Here is a 22,155-nt window from a genome sequence, read left to right as displayed (position 1 = left end):
AAATTTTGAAAAAATAAACTAAATGTTATTTATTTTTTATTTTATTTTTTGTTTAGTCCCACAAATACAATGGATTATTCTTACTTGAACAGTTGGACGGAGAGATGCTCAGTACGCATGCTCCAGTGCAACACTGCGCTCGGGTGTGGACAGCCTAGTTGTAGGGGCACACTTTACATGCGCGCATCATGTCATAAGTTTTCATTCGTGGTTGATAGACGTATGACTTAAAAAAAGAGACTTGCCTTATTACGGAAGCAATTCCCTTATAACTCATTAGTGATCTTAATTCTTTAAGAGAATGGGAGAATTAAGCTTTAAGAACAGCTTATTAATACATTATTAAGCTTGGTGTTAATTTTATTTTTAATCTTTTGATGTTTAATATTATTTTGTGAAATATTTTCTAACACCAATATCAATGTGTGTGTGTGTGTGTACACCCATGGAGGCCATACCCATGGAGGCCATTTGATGATTTGGTCAACCATGTTTTTGGTTCATTTGATCATCATGACATGGAACTTATTTTGGACAGGTTGGATATCACACACATATCTTGTAGGCACTTGAATATGACTTTATAACTTTTTATCGAAGAAAATAAGGGCATTCTTATAATTCACTGCATCAAGAATTTAAGGTATTACCTGGATGCAAAGGAACTCCTAAAGAATTTCCTGATAACTTGGTAGAGACATGAGCAAGATTTATTTACTTTATAATCTGTGGGGCCTGAGGGTGCACACGGAATCAGTGGAACGGGTAAATCGAACCGGAGCTGATCAGACTACATGGTTTGATCTAGTTATGAAACACACCAATTCCAGTTCCAAAAATCCAAAAACTAGTTAGTAGGTTCGATTCTCGATTCTGGATTCTATAGAAAACGTGGAACCACCCCTTAGTCAATAAATATTTAAAATTAATTTTTTCTTTTTAAAAAAAGGTAAAACAGCCTAATCTTTTTTTATTCTCCCCCTCTTTTGTGGATTCTCTCGCCTCTCAAGAACCATACAATTGGATTGGATTGTAAAAAAAAAATTATGTCATTAGATTAGATTATAAAAATAAACCATGCAATTAGATTAGATTATAAAAATCCTAAAACTGTAGAACTGAATCAGTTTTAACGGTGCGGTTTTAGGGTGCAAACAGTCCAATTCAGATCCAGTTTTACCTTAGAACCGGACCCAACCGAGCCGAACCTATGCACACCTACATACTGGAGCCCACATATGGTTAATTAAGACCATTGATCGGTTGTGTACCGCATCCACAGTAAATGAAATGTGGCATGTTTCAAAAATCTCTTGGATCATAATATTAATTTTGAAATGTGGACACCCATCGGATGTTGAGAGGAAAAATACAGCAAAGATCAACATCCAACAGTAATACGACAGATATTTCTGCGACATTTATCATCCACTGTAGGACACAACAATCCAACAGTCTAGATCTTCCTAACACGGGCCACAGTTATCAGAATTAAAAATAGAGTACAACAGTTAGTCTGGGAGCCCCTGCAATAATGAGGCCCAAAGTGGCGTGTCTTTTTCTCACATCTACTCCGTCTGTTATTTGCACCAGCTCATTTAAGGACGCAATCATAAAAATCAGACTGTTCCAAAACTACAGTGGGCCACACCGCACGGAAGGTTGTAAATGTAGATGCCCACCATTGAAACATTCCCAGGTTCGCTGTGATATTTATATGCCATCCGAACGTTGAGTCCAAATTCGACCAACGATTGCGTGATTTCGCATGTCCGTGGAATGGACCACTGCTATTGATGGGAAATACTCATAGTATCTTCCAGATGGAACAATTCTGACCGTTCAATCATTACCATTCAAATAAACGTTGGAAAATAAATAAAATAAGATAGCATGTTCCACATAATCTCGTGGAGAGGCCTACCGGATGGATGGGCTGGATCAAGGAAAGTAGGTCCCACTGTAGGCAATTCGGATCAAGAGAGGGTTATAAATATCCTGGGCCGAGCATCAATGCTGCTAACAAGCGCATGTGGTGTGTGGTTGAAAAACTGCAAAAAGCACTGAAAGACGTACGAAAACTAACCTCAACAGCTTCTAAGAAAGGCGAGCAAAGCGAGGCAGCTCGCGACGTAACCCCAGCTGTATAATGGTTAAAATGTTAACGTAGAAAAATCATCAGATCCTCGGGTTTATATATATATATACATACGCGTTTTCAGTTACTGCAAGTGGGACACATTTTTTTAGTAATCTAGACCGTTCATCTGCTGTGGCCCATACTAGAAACAGTATTAATGGAAAATATCATAAGTTAGAAGGTCTCTACTGAGTTAGATTTCGATGCATTTCACCTTTCTCCTCTTCGCATTCTATGTTCTGGCCACCAATTGAGTATTTTGGATTATTTATAACTTGGATGAATTACGGGATGGCCCATCTAAGATGCGTACAACAGGGCAGTTGTCTTTGTCGCTACCATGTGGGCCCCAGTTCTATATTTGTAAACCCGAGTATCATCGCATAAGCCCTCCCCAGTAAAAACACTGGTGATTCTCATAACGGCATCTGCTTTGAAATCTGAAGGGACGAAATTGCCCATGAAACTCGTACGTCTACCGTAGGCCTCGTACGGCCTAATTACCACGTGGGTAACTCGCATGCGGAAAGATACACGTGGGGGACACGTGCATGAGATCCACTCCGTCCATCAGATGTGCTGCCTCATGTTCACCTTGGTGTCCAAAAATAAGACCCATCCAATAGGGATGGGCACCGATTGTTGTGTGGGCCCAATGCGGTGTTAATATGCTATCTGGTACATTCATCTGATATGCCAAAAACCACCCTAAATCTAAATTGATGTAGGCCACACCACATGGATATAGATAGATGTTTAGGCATTATTTTACACTATTCCTACGGGATGGGCTACATGAATTTTGAATGGCTATGATTTTCAGGACAGACGGCTAAGATCTTCTTATACGTGTGAACTTTGAGGTATGCTGCAACCACGGTAGGCCACATGACTTGATCTGGACCGTCATATAAGAATGACAAATGGACATCATGTACTAGAGGAATCCAGACCGTCCAATGTTGGCCCCACCACGGGCTCAATGCAGCCTATTTACATATTAATTGAATAATCTTAACCATCAAAATTTGCCTGTGGATTTGGCTCACTGTCAACTATCTATTTCCAAGTCATTACTTGGACGGCTAAGATCTTCTTTTAAATACAACTTTTAATAGAGATCACCATACTTGATGACACGTGGCAATCAGATAAATCACCATTATTTTCAAAATGTCACCGAGCCCTTTTCCCACGGTATCCCAAGCGAAAGGACTTCTAGAAGAAGGGCATTAAAGACATTTCCCGGGGCAGTACTGCCAGTTTTAGGAAATTCATGCGACGCTCTACTTCTGTCAAATTCACGATACGGAGTAATTTCCATCTAAAAAATAGATATGAGAGGCGAAAATAAAAATTAAGGAGAAATTACTAAGGTATAATGCTTCTATTTGCATTAGTTCACTTCGAAAGTCCAATCGCTCGATCTGGAACGTCCATGTGATCCATTCCACTATTCATGAGCTACCATGAAAAAATTGTACTGATCCGATGGTTCTTTCACCCTATGAGTTGGATTTTTTCTAGCCATTCATTTTCCAATTCATGGATGGGATAATTATGGTTATGATTACCTAACAACAGTAATACTTATAATCAATCCATGATGGACCCCTGATAAATAGATATGTCAAATTGCTTAATGTATCAATTTTCATGTAAAGAATATTGACCATCTATATTAAAGGCTATTGATCAAAAGGATAGTATTTGCTTGAATGGATTGATGTTTGAATGGTATCCAATGAAATATGTGCTTGACATAATCAACGGTCTATAATGGACTGTCTATGTGCATAAATGCAAAGAGGAGCACCATAACTTACGGTGCACTAAGAGCACGGGAACATATATAAAAATGAAGATTAAGCAGAATATAATCAAAAGACAAATAAGGATTAAGATATGTTAATCCAGACTCTTTGTAGGCAAGTTGGCTCCTGACGTGTTGCCTAAACCAAAGATTTGACTGTAGTTTTTAACGGAATCGCGTCACCTGGTCACGTGACCGACCCAACTCCTACTCCGAGACAGTTTCCAACCCTCAATCGTCACCGACTCAACCGGGTAAACACAATACCCTCGGCCCCACACGGCCACGTATCCCTACATGACACGGGCACGGATGGAATACTGAAAAGGTCAGTAGTGACGTCACGAAGCTCTGTAGACCGTACCATGATGCATATGTTGTATTCATACTTAGATATCGTTTCATAGCATTAAAAGGAAATGAGATAAATCTAAAGTTCAAGTGGATCCCACCATATAAAATAGCGGGGACGGTGACATCTACCGTTCAAAACTTCTTACGGGCCGCAGTAGTTTCCGACCAAGCTGATATTTTTGTTTTCACTTTACCTATCTCTGTGTTAACTTATGAATAGGTCAGATGTCAATAATACATTACAGTGGCCCCATGAATGTTTCAACGGTGGGTGTGACTGCTCCCACGGTTTTCTATAGTGGGTCCACTTGAATTTTAGATCTATCTCTTTCTTTTAAAATGCAGTAAAACGATCTCTGAAATTAGTTGGATGGTATGGATACAACACCTGCATCATGGTGGGTCCATAGAGTTTGGTGACGTCACCTCAGTAGCAATTTGGCTACTGACCTTCTCAGTATCCAATCCGCGCCAGCATGACACTGACTGGAACGGAACCGTCTACACCGTCTATTTTACGCAGCTGCGTTAAAGACCTAAGCTCTGTGGGGCCTACCTTGTTTTATATTTAAAACCAGTTTGCCTATCCTGTGAGGAAGATTATTTGAACTGTACATTGCGGAATAGCTGCCCCACGAAAGAAAAAGCTTTTATGGGCCCCACCAACCTGAACAATATAAAATTGATCCTAAAATCCCACGGTGCATCCCATCTGATATATGGATGGAGCTGATTTTTCTATTTTCACTTCATCCTGGTGAGTTATTCATGATTAACGGTTTTGATGAAAGAGGCACCTCACAGCGGCCTCCTAATAAAGCCATGGTTATCTATCCCAATTGTTCCTTTGTGTGGCCTCCCTAATTTGTAGATCTCGCTGATTGTTTTCTGCGTAACCGGAAATAGAGACTATTATCTGATAGACGGAGTGGATTTCATATACACATCATTCATGGTGGGCCAAAAACTTACGAAAATAGCTGTTGTAGAGTACTCTGCTCCTGCCTACCAGGGAAGCGGATTGGCTGGTGTACCACACACCACCAACCTACCTGAGGTGGGTACGTGTCTTGCGAAGACGAGCGCTCCTGGAGCTCGGTTGGTAGGAGATAAAAGCTACATGGCCCCAAAATGATCTATTTATCAGATCCACACCGTTCATCCATTTGGCGAGATCATTTTAGTTATTTCTCCCAAAAATTATTCATTTCAAAGGCTCGAGTGAACCACACCACAGATAGCCGTGGAGATAATGATTCTCACCGTTAAAATATTCGTAGGGCCCACCATAACGTTTATTTTACATTCAATATTTACATAAGGTCACACATACCTAGATGAGGAGGGAAAACAAAAATCATATTGATCCAAAGTTTCTGTGACGCCCAAAAGGGTTTTAATGGTAGGAGCTCAATCCCCACTTTTTTTTTTTTTTTTTTACAGTGTGGTCCATTTGATTTTTTGATCTGTCTTATTTTTTAGATCAAGACTTAGGACGAGCTCAAAAAGTAAACAGATGGTTTGGATATATCTAGTACCCCATGATTGGCCCACATAACTTGGTGACGTCAACACACCAGCCAATCCGCTTCCGCCTACCAATGCCCGTTTTACCCATAAAACACCCAACGACCGTCCGGCCTATCATGTTGTAAAACACCCGAGATCTGTCGAGCCCATCATATTGTATATGTAAAATCTGCTCCGTCCATCGACAAGAAGCATTAAGCCCACTGTAAAAACAAAATAACAACTTATTACATTGCTCTTGTGGGCCACATCAATCAAAATAATGTAAAATTCCTCCTATAACCTATAAGTTCAAATGGCGTGGCCCATCTAAATTTTGTATCTGGCTAGTTTTTTGATCTTCTCTTTACCACAGTGAGATATATTGTATTGATTTTATGAAAGATACATAAAATGGTGGCCCCACACAAACTTATGGTTTGTGTCCCGTCCCTAATGTTCCCTTTGGTGTGGCCCATCTAAGTTTTGGATCTGGTTGATTTTTGGAACCAGTACCCAGTACCAAGGCCAGCACATGATGGACAGGTGGATTTCACATCAATGATTTGATGTGTTGCCTAAACCAATGATTTGACTGTAGTTTTTAACGGAATCGCATCACCTGGTCACGTGACCGACCCAACTCCTACTCCGAGACAGTTTCCAACCCTGAATCGGCACCGACTCAGCCGGGTAAACACAATACCCTCGGCCCCACACGGCCACGTATCCCTACATGACACGGGCGCGGATGGGATACTGAAAAGGTCAGTAGTGACGTCACGAAGCTCTGTAGACCGTACCATGATGCATATGTTGTATTCATACTTAGATATCGTTTCATAGCATTAAAAGGAAATGAGATAGATCTAAAGTTCAAGTGGATCCCACCATATAAAATAGCGGGGACGGTGACATCTACCGTTCAAAACTTCTTACGGGCCGCAGTAGTTTCCGACCAAGCTGATATTTTTGTTTTCACTTTACCTATCTCTGTGTTAACTTATGAATAGGTCAGATGTCAATAATACATTACAGTGGCCCCATGAATGTTTCAACGGTGGGTGTGACTGCTCCCACGGTTTTCTATAGTGGGTCCACTTGAATTTTAGATCTATCTCTTTCTTTTAAAATGCAGTAAAACGATCTCTGAAATTAGTTGGACGGTATGGATACAACACCTGCATCATGGTGGGTCCATAGAGTTTGGTGACGTCACCTCAGTAGCAATTTGGCTACTGACCTTCTCAGTATCCAATCCGCGCCCGCATGACACTGACCGGATCGGAACCGTCTACACCGTCTATTTTACGCAGCTGCATTAAAGACCTAAGCTCTGTGGGGCCTACCTTGTTTTATATTTAAAACCAGTTTGCCTATCCTGTGAGGAAGATTATTTGAACTGTACATTGCGGAATAGCTGCCCCACGAAAGAAAAAGCTTTTATGGGCCCCACCAACCTGAACAATATAAAATTGATCCTAAAATCTCACGGTGCGTCCCATCTGATATATGGATGGAGCTGATTTTTGTCTTTTCACTTCATCCTGGTGAGTTATTCATGATTAACGGTTTTGATGAAAGAGGCACCTCACAGCGGCCTCCTAACAAAGCCATGGTGATCCATCCCAATTGTTCCTTTGTGTGCCCTCCCAAATTTATAGATCTCGCTGATTGTTTTCTGCGTAACCGGAAATAGAGACTATTATCTGATAGACGGAGTGGATTTCATATACACATCATTCATGGTGGGCCAAAAACTTACGAAAACAGCTGTTGTAGAGTACTCTGCTCCTGCCTACCAGGGAAGCGGATTGGCTGGTGTACCACACACCACCAACCTACCTGATGTGGGTACGTGTCTTGCGAAGACGAGCGCTCCTGGAGCTCGGTTAGTAGGAGATAAAAGCTACATGGCCCCAAAATGATCTATTTATCAGATCCACACCGTTCATCCATTTGGCGAGATCATTTTAGATATTTCTCCCAAAAATTATTCATTTCAAAGGCTCAAGTGAACCACACCACAGATAGCCGTGGAGATAATGATTCTCACCGTTAAAATATTCGTAGGGCCCACCATAACGTTTATTTTACATTCAATATTTACATAAGGTCACACATACCTAGATGAGGAGGGAAAACAAAAATCATATTGATCCAGAGTTTCTGTGACGCCCAAAAGGGTTTTAATGGTAGGAGCTCAATCCCCACTTTTTTTTTTTTTACAGTGTGGTCCATTTGATTTTTTGATCTGTCTTATTTTTTAGATCAAGACTTAGGACGAGCTCAAAAAGTAAACAAATGGTTTGGATATATCTAGTACCCCATGATTGGGCCCACATAACTTGGTGACGTCAACACACCAGCCAATCCGCTTCCGCCTACCAATGCCCGTTTTACCCATAAAACACCCAACGACCGTCCGGCCTATCATGTTGTAAAACACTCGAGATCTGTCGAGCCCATCATATTGTATATGTAAAATCTGCTCCGTCCATCGGCAAGAAGCATTAAGCCCACTGTAAAAACAAAATAACAACTTATTACATTGCTCTTGTGGGCCACATCAATCAAAATAATGTAAAATTCCTCCTATAACCTATAAGTTCAAATGGCGTGGCCCATCTAAATTTTGTATCTGGCTGGTTTTTTGATCTTCTCTTTACCACAGTGAGATATATTGTATTGATTTTATGAAAGATACATAAAATGGTGGCCCCACACAAACTTATGGTTTGTGTCCCGTCCCTAATGTTCCCTTTGGTGTGGCCCATCTAAGTTTTGGATCTGGTTGATTTTTGGAACCAGTACCTAGTACCAAGGCCAGCACATGATGGACAGGTGGATTTCACATCAATGATTTGATGTGTTGCCTAAACCAATGATTTGACTGTAGTTTTAAACGGAATCGCATCACCTGGTCACGTGACCGACCCAACTCCTACTCCGAGACAGTTTCCAACCCTGAATCGGCACCGACTCAGCCGGGTAAACACAATACCCTCGGCCCCACACGGCCACGTATCCCTACATGACACGGGCGCGGATGGGATACTGAAAAGGTCAGTAGTGACGTCACGAAGCTCTGTAGACCGTACCATGATGCATATGTTGTATTCATACTTAGATATCGTTTCATAGCATTAAAAGGAAATGAGATAGATCTAAAGTTCAAGTGGATCCCACCATATAAAATAGCGGGGACGGTGACATCTAACGTTCAAAACTTCTTACGGGCCGCAGTAGTTTCCGACCAAGCTGATATTTTTGTTTTCACTTTACCTATCTCTGTGTTAACTTATGAATAGGTCAGATGTCAACAATACATTACAGTGGCCCCATGAATGTTTCAACGGTGGGTGTGACTGCTCCCACGGTTTTCTATAGTGGGTCCACTTGAATTTTAGATCTATCTCTTTCTTTTAAAATGCAGTAAAACGATCTCTGAAATTAGTTGGACGGTATGGATACAACACCTGCATCATGGTGGGTCCATAGAGTTTGGTGACGTCACCTCAGTAGCAATTTGGCTACTGACCTTCTCAGTATCCAATCCGTGCCCGCATGACACTGACCGGATCGGAACCGTCTACACCGTCTATTTTACGCAGCTGCGTTAAAGACCTAAGCTCTGTGGGGCCTACCTTGTTTTATATTTAAAACCAGTTTGCCTATCCTGTGAGGAAGATTATTTGAACTGTACATTGCGGAATAGCTGCCCCACGAAAGAAAAAGCTTTTATGGGCCCCACCAACCTGAACAATATAAAATTGATCCTAAAATCTCACGGTGCGTCCCATCTGATATATGGATGGAGCTGATTTTTGTATTTTCACTTCATCCTGGTGAGTTATTCATGATTAACGGTTTTGATGAAAGAGGCACCTCACAGCGGCCTCCTAACAAAGCCATGGTGATCCATCCCAATTGTTCCTTTGTGTGCCCTCCCAAATTTGTAGATCTCGCTGATTGTTTTCTGCGTAACCGGAAATAGAGACTATTATCTGATAGACGGAGTGGATTTCATATACACATCATTCATGGTGGGCCAAAAACTTACGAAAACAGCTGTTGTAGAGTACTCTGCTCCTGCCTACCAGGGAAGCGGATTGGCTGGTGTACCACACACCACCAACCTACCTGATGTGGGTACGTGTCTTGCGAAGACGAGCGCTCCTGGAGCTCGGTTAGTAGGAGATAAAAGCTACATGGCCCCAAAATGATCTATTTATCAGATCCACACCGTTCATCCATTTGGCGAGATCATTTTAGATATTTCTCCCAAAAATTATTCATTTCAAAGGCTCAAGTGAACCACACCACAGATAGCCGTGGAGATAATGATTCTCACCGTTAAAATATTCGTAGGGCCCACCATAACGTTTATTTTACATTCAATATTTACATAAGGTCACACATACCTAGATGAGGAGGGAAAACAAAAATCATATTGATCCAAAGTTTCTGTGACGCCCAAAAAGGTTTTAATGGTAGGAGCTCAATCCCCACTTTTTTTTTTTTACAGTGTGGTCCATTTGATTTTTTGATTTGTCTTATTTTTTAGATCAAGACTTAGGACGAGCTCAAAAAGTAAACAGATGGTTTGGATATATCTAGTACCCCATGATTGGGCCCACATAACTTGGTGACGTCAACACACCAGCCAATCCGCTTCCGCCTACCAATGCCCGTTTTACCCATAAAACCCCCAACGACCGTCCGGCCTATCATGTTGTAAAACACCCGAGATCTGTCGAGCCCATCATATTGTATATGTAAAATCTGCTCCGTCCATCGGCAAGAAGCATTAAGCCCACTGTAAAAACAAAATAACAACTTATTACATTGCTCTTGTGGGCCACATCAATCAAAATAATGTAAAATTCCTCCTATAACCTATAAGTTCAAATGGCGTGGCCCATCTAAATTTTGTATCTGGCTGGTTTTTTGATCTTCTCTTTACCACAGTGAGATATATTGTATTGATTTTATGAAAGATACATAAAATGGTGGCCCCACACAAACTTATGGTTTGTGTCCCGTCCCTAATGTTCCCTTTGGTGTGGCCCATCTAAGTTTTGGATCTGGTTGATTTTTGGAACCAGTACCTAGTACCAAGGCCAGCACATGATGGACAGGTGGATTTCACATCAATGATTTGATGTGTTGCCTAAACCAATGATTTGACTGTAGTTTTAAACGGAATCGCGTCACCTAGTCACGTGACCGACCCAACTCCTACTCCGAGACAGTTTCCAACCCTGAATCGGCACCGACTCAGCCGGGTAAACACAATACCCTCGGCCCCACACGGCCACGTATCCCTACATGACACGGCCGCGGATGGGATACTGAAAAGGTCAGTAGTGACGTCACGAAGCTCTGTAGACCGTACCATGATGCATATGTTGTATTCATACTTAGATATCGTTTCATAGCATTAAAAGGAAATGAGATAGATCTAAAGTTCAAGTGGATCCCACCATATAAAATAGCGGGGACGGTGACATCTACCGTTCAAAACTTCTTACGGGCCGCAGTAGTTTCCGACCAAGCTGATATTTTTGTTTTCACTTTACCTATCTCTGTGTTAACTTATGAATAGGTCAGATGTCAACAATACATTACAGTGGCCCCATGAATGTTTCAACGGTGGGTGTGACTGCTCCCACGGTTTTCTATAGTGGGTCCACTTGAATTTTAGATCTATCTCTTTCTTTTAAAATGCAGTAAAACGATCTCTGAAATTAGTTGGACGGTATGGATACAACACCTGCATCATGGTGGGTCCATAGAGTTTGGTGACGTCACCTCAGTAGCAATTTGGCTACTGACCTTCTCAGTATCCAATCCGCGCCCGCATGACACTGACCGGATCGGAACCGTCTACACCGTCTATTTTACGCAGCTGCGTTAAAGACCTAAGCTCTGTGGGGCCTACCTTGTTTTATATTTAAAACCAGTTTGCCTATCCTGTGAGGAAGATTATTTGAACTGTACATTGCGGAATAGCTGCCCCACGAAAGAAAAAGCTTTTATGGGCCCCACCAACCTGAACAATATAAAATTGATCCTAAAATCTCACGGTGCGTCCCATCTGATATATGGATGGAGCTGATTTTTGTATTTTCACTTCATCCTGGTGAGTTATTCATGATTAACGGTTTTGATGAAAGAGGCACCTCACAGCGGCCTCCTAACAAAGCCATGGTGATCCATCCCAATTGTTCCTTTGTGTGCCCTCCCAAATTTGTAGATCTCGCTGATTGTTTTCTGCGTAACCGGAAATAGAGACTATTATCTGATAGACGGAGTGGATTTCATATACACATCATTCATGGTGGGCCAAAAACTTACGAAAACAGCTGTTGTAGAGTACTCTGTTCCTGCCTACCAGGGAAGCGGATTGGCTGGTGTACCACACACCACCAACCTACCTGATGTGGGTACGTGTCTTGCGAAGACGAGCACTCCTGGAGCTCGGTTGGTAGGAGATAAAAGCTACATGGCCCCAAAATGATCTATTTATCAGATCCACACCGTTCATCCATTTGGCGAGATCATTTTAGATATTTCTCCCAAAAATTATTCATTTCAAAGGCTCAAGTGAACCACACCACAGATAGCCGTGGAGATAATGATTCTCACCGTTAAAATATTCGTAGGGCCCACCATAACGTTTATTTTACATTCAATATTTACATAAGGTCACACATACCTAGATGAGGAGGGAAAACAAAAATCATATTGAACCAAAGTTTCTGTGACGCCCAAAAGGGTTTTAATGGTAGGAGCTCAATCCTCACTCTTTTTTTTTACAGTGTGGTCCATTTGATTTTTTGATCTGTCTTATTTTTTAGATCAAGACTTAGGACGAGCTCAAAAAGTAAACAGATGGTTTGGATATATCTAGTACCCCATGATTGGGCCCACATAACTTGGTGACGTCAACACACCAGCCAGGGCGGTGGTGTGTGGTACACCAGCCAATCCGCTTCCGCCTACCAATGCCCGTTTTACCCATAAAACCCCCAACGACCGTCCAGCCTATTATGTTGTAAAACACCCGAGATCTGTCGAGCCCATCATATTATATATGTAAAATCTTCTCCGTCCATCGGCAAGAAGCATTAAGCCCACTGTAAAAACAAAATAACAACTTATTACATTGCTCTTGTGGGCCACATCAATCAAAATAATGTAAAATTCCTCCTATAACCTATAAGTTCAAATGGCGTGGCCCATCTAAATTTTGTATCTGGCTGGTTTTTTGATCTTCTCTTTAACACAGTGAGATATATTATATTGATTTTATGAAAGATACATAAAATGGTGGCCCCACACAAACTTATGGTTTGTGTCCTGTCCCTAATGTTCCCTTTGGTGTGGCCCATCTAAGTTTTGGATCTGGTTGATTTTTGGAACCAGTACCTAGTACCAAGGCCAGCACATGATGGACAGGTGGATTTCACATCAACAGCTTGAGGGGTCCACAGAGCTGGGTGTTCTACGAGCAGACGATTCCGATCCGCCTGACACGTCAGGACACCGGATGCGGCGCCTGGTGTGCTACAAGGACTAGTCGCAGCAAGTGGGGCGCTCGCAGAGTATCTCCGGACGTATGGAGCCGGAATCTCCGGCGGAGACAGATTGGCCACATACGCCTCTCGATGGCAAAAAAGTCTTTTCACATTTTAAAAGAAAAAGAAATAAAATAAGGTCTTTTTATTCCGGGGTTTCTGATTTCGGCTGTTTTGGATCCTATAAAACTGCAATTTCGGCATTGCGGTCCCCAATCGCTGAACGGACCTCCCATTCTCATCTTCTCCTCTTTCCCTGAGAAAAACGACTTCTGGAATTCCTATCTCTCTTCCTTCCCCAAAGAAGATTATTTCTAGAGAGCTTCTTCGTTGCTGCTTTTACTGCATCTGTAGCCAGACTCCATCCTCCTTTCCCTCATCTCCATCCGGAATCCATTCTCGCGCTTGAAAAGGCCGTTCCCGACAGTTATTCTCTTCGCTTTTCGGGTAAAACACGTTCTCCGCCCTTCCTTTTTCCAGCTTCCCATCTTTCCTCGAAATTTCTACTTCTTTTCCACTTCTCTGAGATTCTTCTCTCTACTCCTCTTCGTTTTCTATTTCCGTTTTTTTCTTCTTCTCTCTCTCTCTCTCTCTCTCTCTCTCTCTCTCTCTCTCTCTCTCTGTTTTCCTCTCTTTCTACAGTCGCTTCTGCAGTATCCGTACTTTACTGTATTTTGTGGGGATTTTTGTTCTTCAAATTCTTTTTCTGCTATTTTAGCTTCTCCTCCTCCTTTTTTCCCTCTTTTCTAAGGAATCTGTCTTTTTTTCTTTCGCTCTTTGCTTTTTCCGTTTTTATATACTACTCGTGTTCTAATCCAGTTGCTTTCTATTTCCAGCCATAGGTGCGTCGGACAATGCCAGAAGGGAGAAGCTGAGAACATTGCGATGGACGGAAGCTTTTTCTCGCCGATTAAATACTCTGAGCACCGGAATCTGACGAAAAAGATACCGAAGTTGTCGCTCCGGCAGAGGAACGCCGCCTCCAGCGCGCGGAATCTGACGGAGGCAGTAGGATGCCCAAAGGTCGTCCGCATCTCCGTTACCGACGCCAACGCAACGGACTCGTCCAGCGATGAGGATGAGCTCTTCGTCCGCCAACGTGTGAAGCGGTACGTCAACGAGATCAGCTTCGAACCGAGTTCGAGAGATAACGGCGGTAACGGAAACTCCTCTTGGAAAGGCAGATCCGTCAAAAATGGCCGTAAGAAAACAATTACTCCACCAGCAAGGACTGCTCTTTCCACTGCCGGGAAGAAGTTTCGGGGCGTACGGCAGCGACCGTGGGGAAAATGGGCGGCCGAGATCCGCGACCCCTCGCGACGTGTACGGCTCTGGCTTGGCACGTACGACACGGCCGAGGAGGCCGCGAAGGTTTACGACAACGCGGCGATACAGCTTCGCGGGCCCGATGCCATGACAAACTTCTCCACCGCCGCTCCAGTGGTTGCAGCCAAAATCAAGCCGGAAATCAACCCGGCGACCTCTTCCGGTGAGGATTCCGCGGATGAGTGTCAGAACCTCTCCTCCCCAACCTCCGTTCTCCGGTTCTGTTCAGCACCGATGGAGGAGGCCAAGTCACAAGACCGACAGCAGCCGGTCAAGGAGGAGCATAAAGAGGAGCTACGGTTACCGGAGAACTTCAGCGAGTTTTTGCCGATGGATACGCCGTTCCTAAACGAGTTCTTGAATTTCGACGATCCTGTGCAATCCCTCTTAGACGATATTTCGCCGGACAGCTTTTTTGGGGGAGATTTCTACGATATCGGCCTCGGTGCACGAGACGATTTTGCCTCGACGTCCTGGCACGTGGAAGATCACTTCCAAGAAATCGGCGATTTATTCATGTCGGACCCTCTCCCCTCCTTCTGAGACTTCCCGGATCTCGTCCCCGGCATGCCGCTTCCTCGGCAGATTTTGAAACGGCGGGAAACAAAATGCGGCGGTTTTTTAATTTTTAATTTTTTTATTATTTTTGGCAATTTTCCTTTTTAATATATCTCCGTTCAAGCTAACGGTGACAGAGAGCTCGAGTGAAATTCCTGGCTTTTTTTTTTTTTTTTTTTTCTTGGGTACTTATGTTTTTAGCTTACTTTTATTTTTCAAGAAATTTGAAATATTCGCGGTGGCTCATGGTGGGTTGCTTAGGTGTCCTGTTGGCTGCTGAGATCGGTTACACCTGGACACGTGTTGACGGTGGAGCTAAGCTGGTCCCGTGAAGTAACGGTTTGGATTTTACTCGTGTGAATGGATTTTCTCCCCCACGAGGAGGCGTGATTTATGTTATGACATTTAGACCCAGCCTCTTTTGGCCAATCCAAGTCTTGTGCGTGTTCTGTCCTTCCTTTAAAGACCCTATATATTTTGTTTTTGTGGAGATTTGCTATAGAATAACGCAACGTATTTGAATTGGATTCGTCGAGAGTTTGTCTTTGAATTTGGGTTATCTTTTAACATCCGTTTGGATTATTTCAACCCTTGAAAACCAAGGGGATCCGAAAAATCCCAAATCCAATGGTTACCGTCTCGACGTATCTTATTCAAGATACATTGGGATGTATTAGAAAGAACTATTGAAAGTGTGAAAGCGGCTGTGATTTTTCTTAATGGCAGTGCTCTCCAGTGGTGAGTGTGAAGATTTCTTCTTGGCAATTTTTCGGCTGATGATATATTGAAGAAAGCTGCGTACAACACGCATAAGTGCTAACTGATTAGCACATCAGAGCCGTTGAAACTGTTAGGCCTGTTATGTAGTATGCCTATGTCCGTTCTACTTGTTTGTTGGGGCACACCGGATTGGCCCACTTTTTAAATGGATGGGATATCATCCTGCACTGGCAGTTCGGTTGTATGTTAAGTTTACGTATATCAGCGTGTTGTAGGTGGACTGGAATCCTCTACAACACCTATTTTACCACGCTCCGTAGGCCCATCACGTTGTATATGTAAATCGCCCTGTTCGTCAGGTGCTATCCTTGATTTCAGGCCCTGGCACAGAAAGACCAATAGGTCCACAACTGAGTTGGGAAACAATAGGAAACAATGGAGATGGGATACGAACCATTGGTTTTTTTTTTGGTGGGGCAAAGCTTTAAGAGCCATGGTTTTCTATTGATCTTTGGTATGAACACTGGACGTAATGATTATAACCTGATGGATGGAGTAGATTTAACGCATGTAACATGGTGACCCTCGTGGTGCCAAGGTGTCGATTCCAGCCCATTCATAGATGGCCAGTCGTTCGAGGATGATTTTAAACCTCTTTAAAGTCATGTCTATTAGTCTTCTTTCTGGGATGACCTCCACATAAAAAGGTGGGCCCCACACAAAATCTGAAATGTCTTGATGATCGGGCCATTCCTATTCCAGTTGTGGGTGGCCCACGGGATCTTTGGGATATAGGGCAAACTTGAATAGCTTGCAACCTATGTATGGAGTGAACGTGGGCCCTACATCTCGGTGGGGCCCACGCTCAACATTGTAGGATAAACTTATTCTGCAATAGCTGTAAGAGGAGCCGGCCTCCCCATCGTACCAAACCACCAGAGCAAGTTTTGGCGTAGTTTAGCAATTAAAGTGAGCGCATCACGTAGCACCAACTTCGGTACTTTGTGGTCCACCTAAGATTTGGATTGCCTCATTTTTGTTTCATATACTAAAATGAGCTGGCAATATGGATGGACGGCATGGATAAAACACATACATCATAGTGGGCCCACAGAGATTTTTCAGCAGCACATATTACCCACGTGGGTGCTATGTGAATTTGGAATATAGTCTAAATTCCTCATGGTGCGTATGGTGCCAACACGTCTTCATTCTTGGCAATCTGGGAGTGAAGAGTGTTTTGCTTGAAATTTGGTAAAATAGGTGGTTTGGATTTGATGATAGGTTTAGTGGATGGTAGATCCTCCCCACATCCATTCGGATCCAATTACTCATGTCGAGATGAGTCTTTCTTCTTGTTTTAATTGCCCAGATTGCTGGCCAAATTGAGGAATAAAGGATCATCTGATCATTTTCACAGTGGGCTGTCCGTTGATAGCCCCACTATTTAATCATGGATGGATGACTCCTAGATCAGGAGGTTCTGCCCCAATATCTCTTGACAACCGTCCATTATCATTGGCCTTTTGTGCATTAGTCTAGGCCCATATTCATCATAGGGCCACGTTGTTTCATTAGGAAACAACCTTTTTGATGAGCCCCACTTGAGAATGGGACAACAATAGATCCTATTTCCCAAATAGCTGTGGGAGTGCTTACCTCTCTTTTGTTTGAATACATGTTTTTAAAATTCGCATTGGGGCCGTTGCGATTGTCCCATCAAACGTGAGGTTTTGGAGTAATCTATTGATTAAGTAAACAGAAATTTAGAACAAATAATTGAACATTCAAATGGATCAGTGGAAATTCGATTTAACCCTACTAGACATGTTATATTAAACATATAAGATATTGACAGTAGTAGACGATCATTATTTTTTATAATAGAAACACCACTTATTCAACCAGAATTTATAACAAGAGGTAGACAATTAGATGATGAAATAAGAACTAATATTACAAAAAGGACGTAAAATATAAGGAACTAGAACATATACAACACATCAGGAAGATCAAGATAATTTATCACCAATACAATCACAAATTGATCCAGGAATATTTGTAATAGAAAAAAAATTTACTTTAGATAAACAATTTATAAGTAATGAGTTCAACCATGACTATAATAAACAAGATAGAAATTTTTTTTATCGAATATTCCCACAATAATATAAAAAAGATTATATGGAAGAATTACATTTTAAATATTATAGACAATATAAAGAAAATATCTCATTCTTTCAATGGTTTAATAATTAGCATAATAAATCTTATTCTACACAATTAAAGTCTAAACAAGTAAATGTAACTACAAAAACAACTCAAGAATGGAAAACAATAGAAAATAAAACTATTATTTCCATACATCCTCGTTCAGATGCAATTCAATTAAATATAAAAAATATTGAAATCCAAGCTATGTCTTTTAGAAATATACAAAATAATGAATTAATTAATCTAACTAATTTTACCATAATGAAATGAGTAAAAACTATAATAGACCAAAATAATTATTCCAACCAATACTTGAAAACAATAGGAGACTAAACAAATAAAATAAAAAATATTACAAATAAGATAGAACACCTAACTAAAAAATTATACAATACCTCACTAGACTCTACTTATATATAATTTTCATTTGACATTAATAATTAAACACCTCTATTTAAGCCACATAAATTCTCCAAAACCATACAATTTGCTCTTAAAGATTCAACAGAAGAAATGCTAGAAGAAATCACAAAAAAATAGCTAATATATCTATTTCTAAATCAATCAACAATACTGATAAACATATATCCCTTTTAGAAAGAACTCACTTTGATATAAAATTTAATGAGATTAAATATACCACTCATTTCCTTACAAATAGAAATTATTATTCCGAACCCACTCCAATTGATGTACAATTTGAAGAACGTAACTGAATAACTCAAAGTGTTTGTTCTAGTAGCTCTATATACGAATGAAACATATATGGTATGTCCGAATATAACATTATTAACTTATTTTATGAAATGACCATGGTAGCTATTGTTTACAAACGAAATAGAGGCGTCGATGATTTTACCGTCGCTCAAATATTAGTCTCCAGTTTTACTGGCCAACTTAAAGGTTGGTGGGATAACTATATGTAATAATAAAATAGGGAACGCATATTATTCACTATTAAATTAGAAATAACTGGACAACATATTTTACATCGAGGACAACCCATACAAGATGCAATTAATTAATACCCTCCTATATACATTTATTAAACATTTTGTAGGAGATCCAAATAATATTAGACAAAGAACTAGTGAAATATTAAATAATCTTCGATGTCCAAAATTAGACGATTTTTTTGGTATAAAGATACTTTTATTAGTAAAGTTATGATATGACAAGATTGTAATATGTCCTATTGGAAAGAACGTTTTATAGCAGGATTACCAAAATTATATATAGAAACAATCCGACAAAAATTAAGACAACTTTATAATGGTAACTTACCTTATGATAAGATAACGTATAGAGACTTAATAACTTTTATTACAAATGAAAGTTTAGCATTATGCACAGATATTAGACTTAAAGCTAAAATGAAAAAAAAAATAGAAAACTAATTAGACATGAATTAGAAAATTTCTGTGAACAAATCGGATACCAAGAAATTATAGCTCCTTCTGATAGAAGAAGAGGATTGAAATAAAATTATTAAAAAAAAACTTTAACAAAATTTTAATAAATTATACCATTGTAAACAAAAATATCAAAATTTTATAAGAAGAATATATATAAAAATAAAAAAGTCTATTATCCTACCTTTAACAAGAAAAAATAATTTCAACTTTACTTCCAGAAAAAATCAATATGTTATAAATGAGGTAAAATAGACCATTTTACAAATAATTGTATCATAAAAAATAAAATCAATGAATTAGAAATAAATGAAAAATTAAAATTAGGATTATACAACATTTTAAAAAAACATTCATCCTCTAACTTGACAAAATCTAGTCAAACAGACTCAGAAGAATTAGAAAATAACATACAAAATATCAATGAAAATATTAGTAACATATAAACAACAGATTCAGAACAAGAAGCAGATTCTAGTTTAGAAGAACTGGATAAATCATATCAAGAAGAAAAAATCAACATATGTTCAAAATGCTCAACAAAATCTATATGTATATTAACAAAAGAACAAAGAACTTTATTAGACTTTGCAAAACATATACTAAATACAGACTTAAAATGAATGTACTTACAAAATCTACAAGAATCTATATCTAAACCAGTAGAAACAAATAATCAATTAAATTCGTATAATATAATAGAGATTTTTGACAGATTCCAACCAACCCAAGAGAAAACATTAAATTTAAATAATTTATATATATAAGTAAAAGAAAATAAAAAAGAAATACAAGATTTAAAAAGACAAGCTAAATACTTACTAGAAAATCATAATAATTTAAAAGAACAATATATTTCTTAGAATCCAATAAAGAACACCATACAGAAAATAATGTCAAAAATGTTAATAATCTGTTAGATGCATTAAATATAATTACAAATATAAACTATAAAAAATGACACGTAAATTTAACTATTGTTATAAACAAAAAATTTCATATCCATACAATTGCCCTAATAGATACTGGAGCAGATATGAACTGCATCCAAGAAAGATTAGTACCAAGTAAATATTTTAAAAAAACTTTAGAACAGTTAACAACTGCTAGCGGATCAAAACTTAAAATAAATTATAAATTATCAACTACTGTGTATTTATGTTTTTGGAGTACTTTTATTTTTCAAGAAATCTGAAATATTCGCAGTGGCTCACGGTAGGTTACTTAGGTGTCCTGTTGGCTGCTGAGATTGATTACATCCGGACACGTGTCGACTGTGGTACCAGTTGTGGTCTTGTGAAGTAACGGTTTGAATTTCGCTCGTGTGTGGATGGCTTTTCCTCCCCACGAGGAGGAGTGATTTATGTTATGCCTTTTAGACCCTGCATCTTTTGGCCAATCCAAGTCCTGTGCGCGATTTCATTGTCATTTATGGCCTTTTTTAAGACCCGAGATATTTTTGTAGAGGTTTGCTATAGAATAACGCGATGTATTGGAAGACGATTCGTCGGGAGTATGTCTTTGAATCTGGGTCATCTTCTAATATCCGTTTGGATTATTTCAATCCTTGAAAACCAAGGGGATTTGGAAAAGCCCAAATCCAATGGTTACTGTCTTGACGTATCTTATTCTAAGATACATTGGGATGTATTAGAGAAAACTACTGGAAGTGTGAAAGTAGCTATGGTTTTTCTTAATGGCAGTGCTCTCCAGTGGTGAGTGAGAAGATTTCTTCTTGGCAATTTCTTAGCTGATGATATATTAAAGAAAGCCGCGTGGAACACACATAAGTGCTAATTAATTAGCGCATCGGAGCTGTTGAAACTATTGGGCCTGTTATGTTGCACGCCTACGTCCGTTCAACTCATTTGTTAGGGCACACTGGACTGCTCTATTTTTTAGATGAATGGGATGTCATCATGCATTGGCAGTTTGGCTGTATGCTAAGTTCATGTATATCAGCGTGTTGTAGGTGGACTGGAATCCTCTACAACACCTATTTTACCACGCTCCATGGGCCCATCACGTTGTATATGTAAATCGCTCTGTTCATCAGGTGCTCTCCTTGATTTTAGGCCCTGGCACGAAAAGACTGATAGATCCACAATTGAGTTGGGAAACAATAGGAAACAATGGAGATGGGATACGAACCATCGTTTTTTTTTTTTTTTTGTGCGGCCAAGCTTTAGGAGCCATGGTTCTCTATCGATCTTTGGTATGAACGCTAGATGTAATGGTTATCGCCTGATGGATGGAGTAGATTTAACGCATGCAACATGGTGAGTCTCACGATGCAAAGGTGACGATTCCGGCCCATTCGTAGATGGCCAATCGTTCGAAGAAGATTTTAAACCTCTTTAAAGTCATGTGGTGCGGTCCACCTGTGTTTTTGAATGGCCTTACTTTTTTGGGGGGTGGCGTCTATTATTCTTTCTCGGACGACCTGCACATAAAAAGGTGGGCCCCACACAGAATCTGAAATGTCTTGATGATGGGGTCGTCCCTACCCCAGCTATGGGTGGCCCA

General features: G+C 40.2%; 1 protein-coding gene across 1 annotated transcript; it reads left to right on the top strand.

Moving 5' to 3' along the window:
• The first annotated feature begins 13,585 nt into the window (after positions 1-13,585).
• Positions 13,586-15,450, top strand: LOC131245074 (ethylene-responsive transcription factor CRF1). Its single transcript, XM_058244271.1, has 2 exons — positions 13,586-13,846; positions 14,236-15,450. The coding sequence occupies exon 2, from the start codon at positions 14,285-14,287 to the stop codon at positions 15,266-15,268; it is 984 nt and encodes a 327-aa protein (XP_058100254.1). The 5' UTR covers positions 13,586-13,846; positions 14,236-14,284; the 3' UTR covers positions 15,269-15,450.
• Positions 15,451-22,155: the final 6,705 nt, after the last annotated feature.

Source organism: Magnolia sinica, chromosome 5, assembly GCF_029962835.1.
Source record: "Magnolia sinica isolate HGM2019 chromosome 5, MsV1, whole genome shotgun sequence".
Lineage (NCBI taxonomy): Eukaryota > Viridiplantae > Streptophyta > Magnoliopsida > Magnoliales > Magnoliaceae > Magnolia > Magnolia sinica.
The sequence above is the reverse complement of the archived record's forward strand: the minus strand, read 5'-3'. Positions and strand labels throughout refer to the sequence as shown.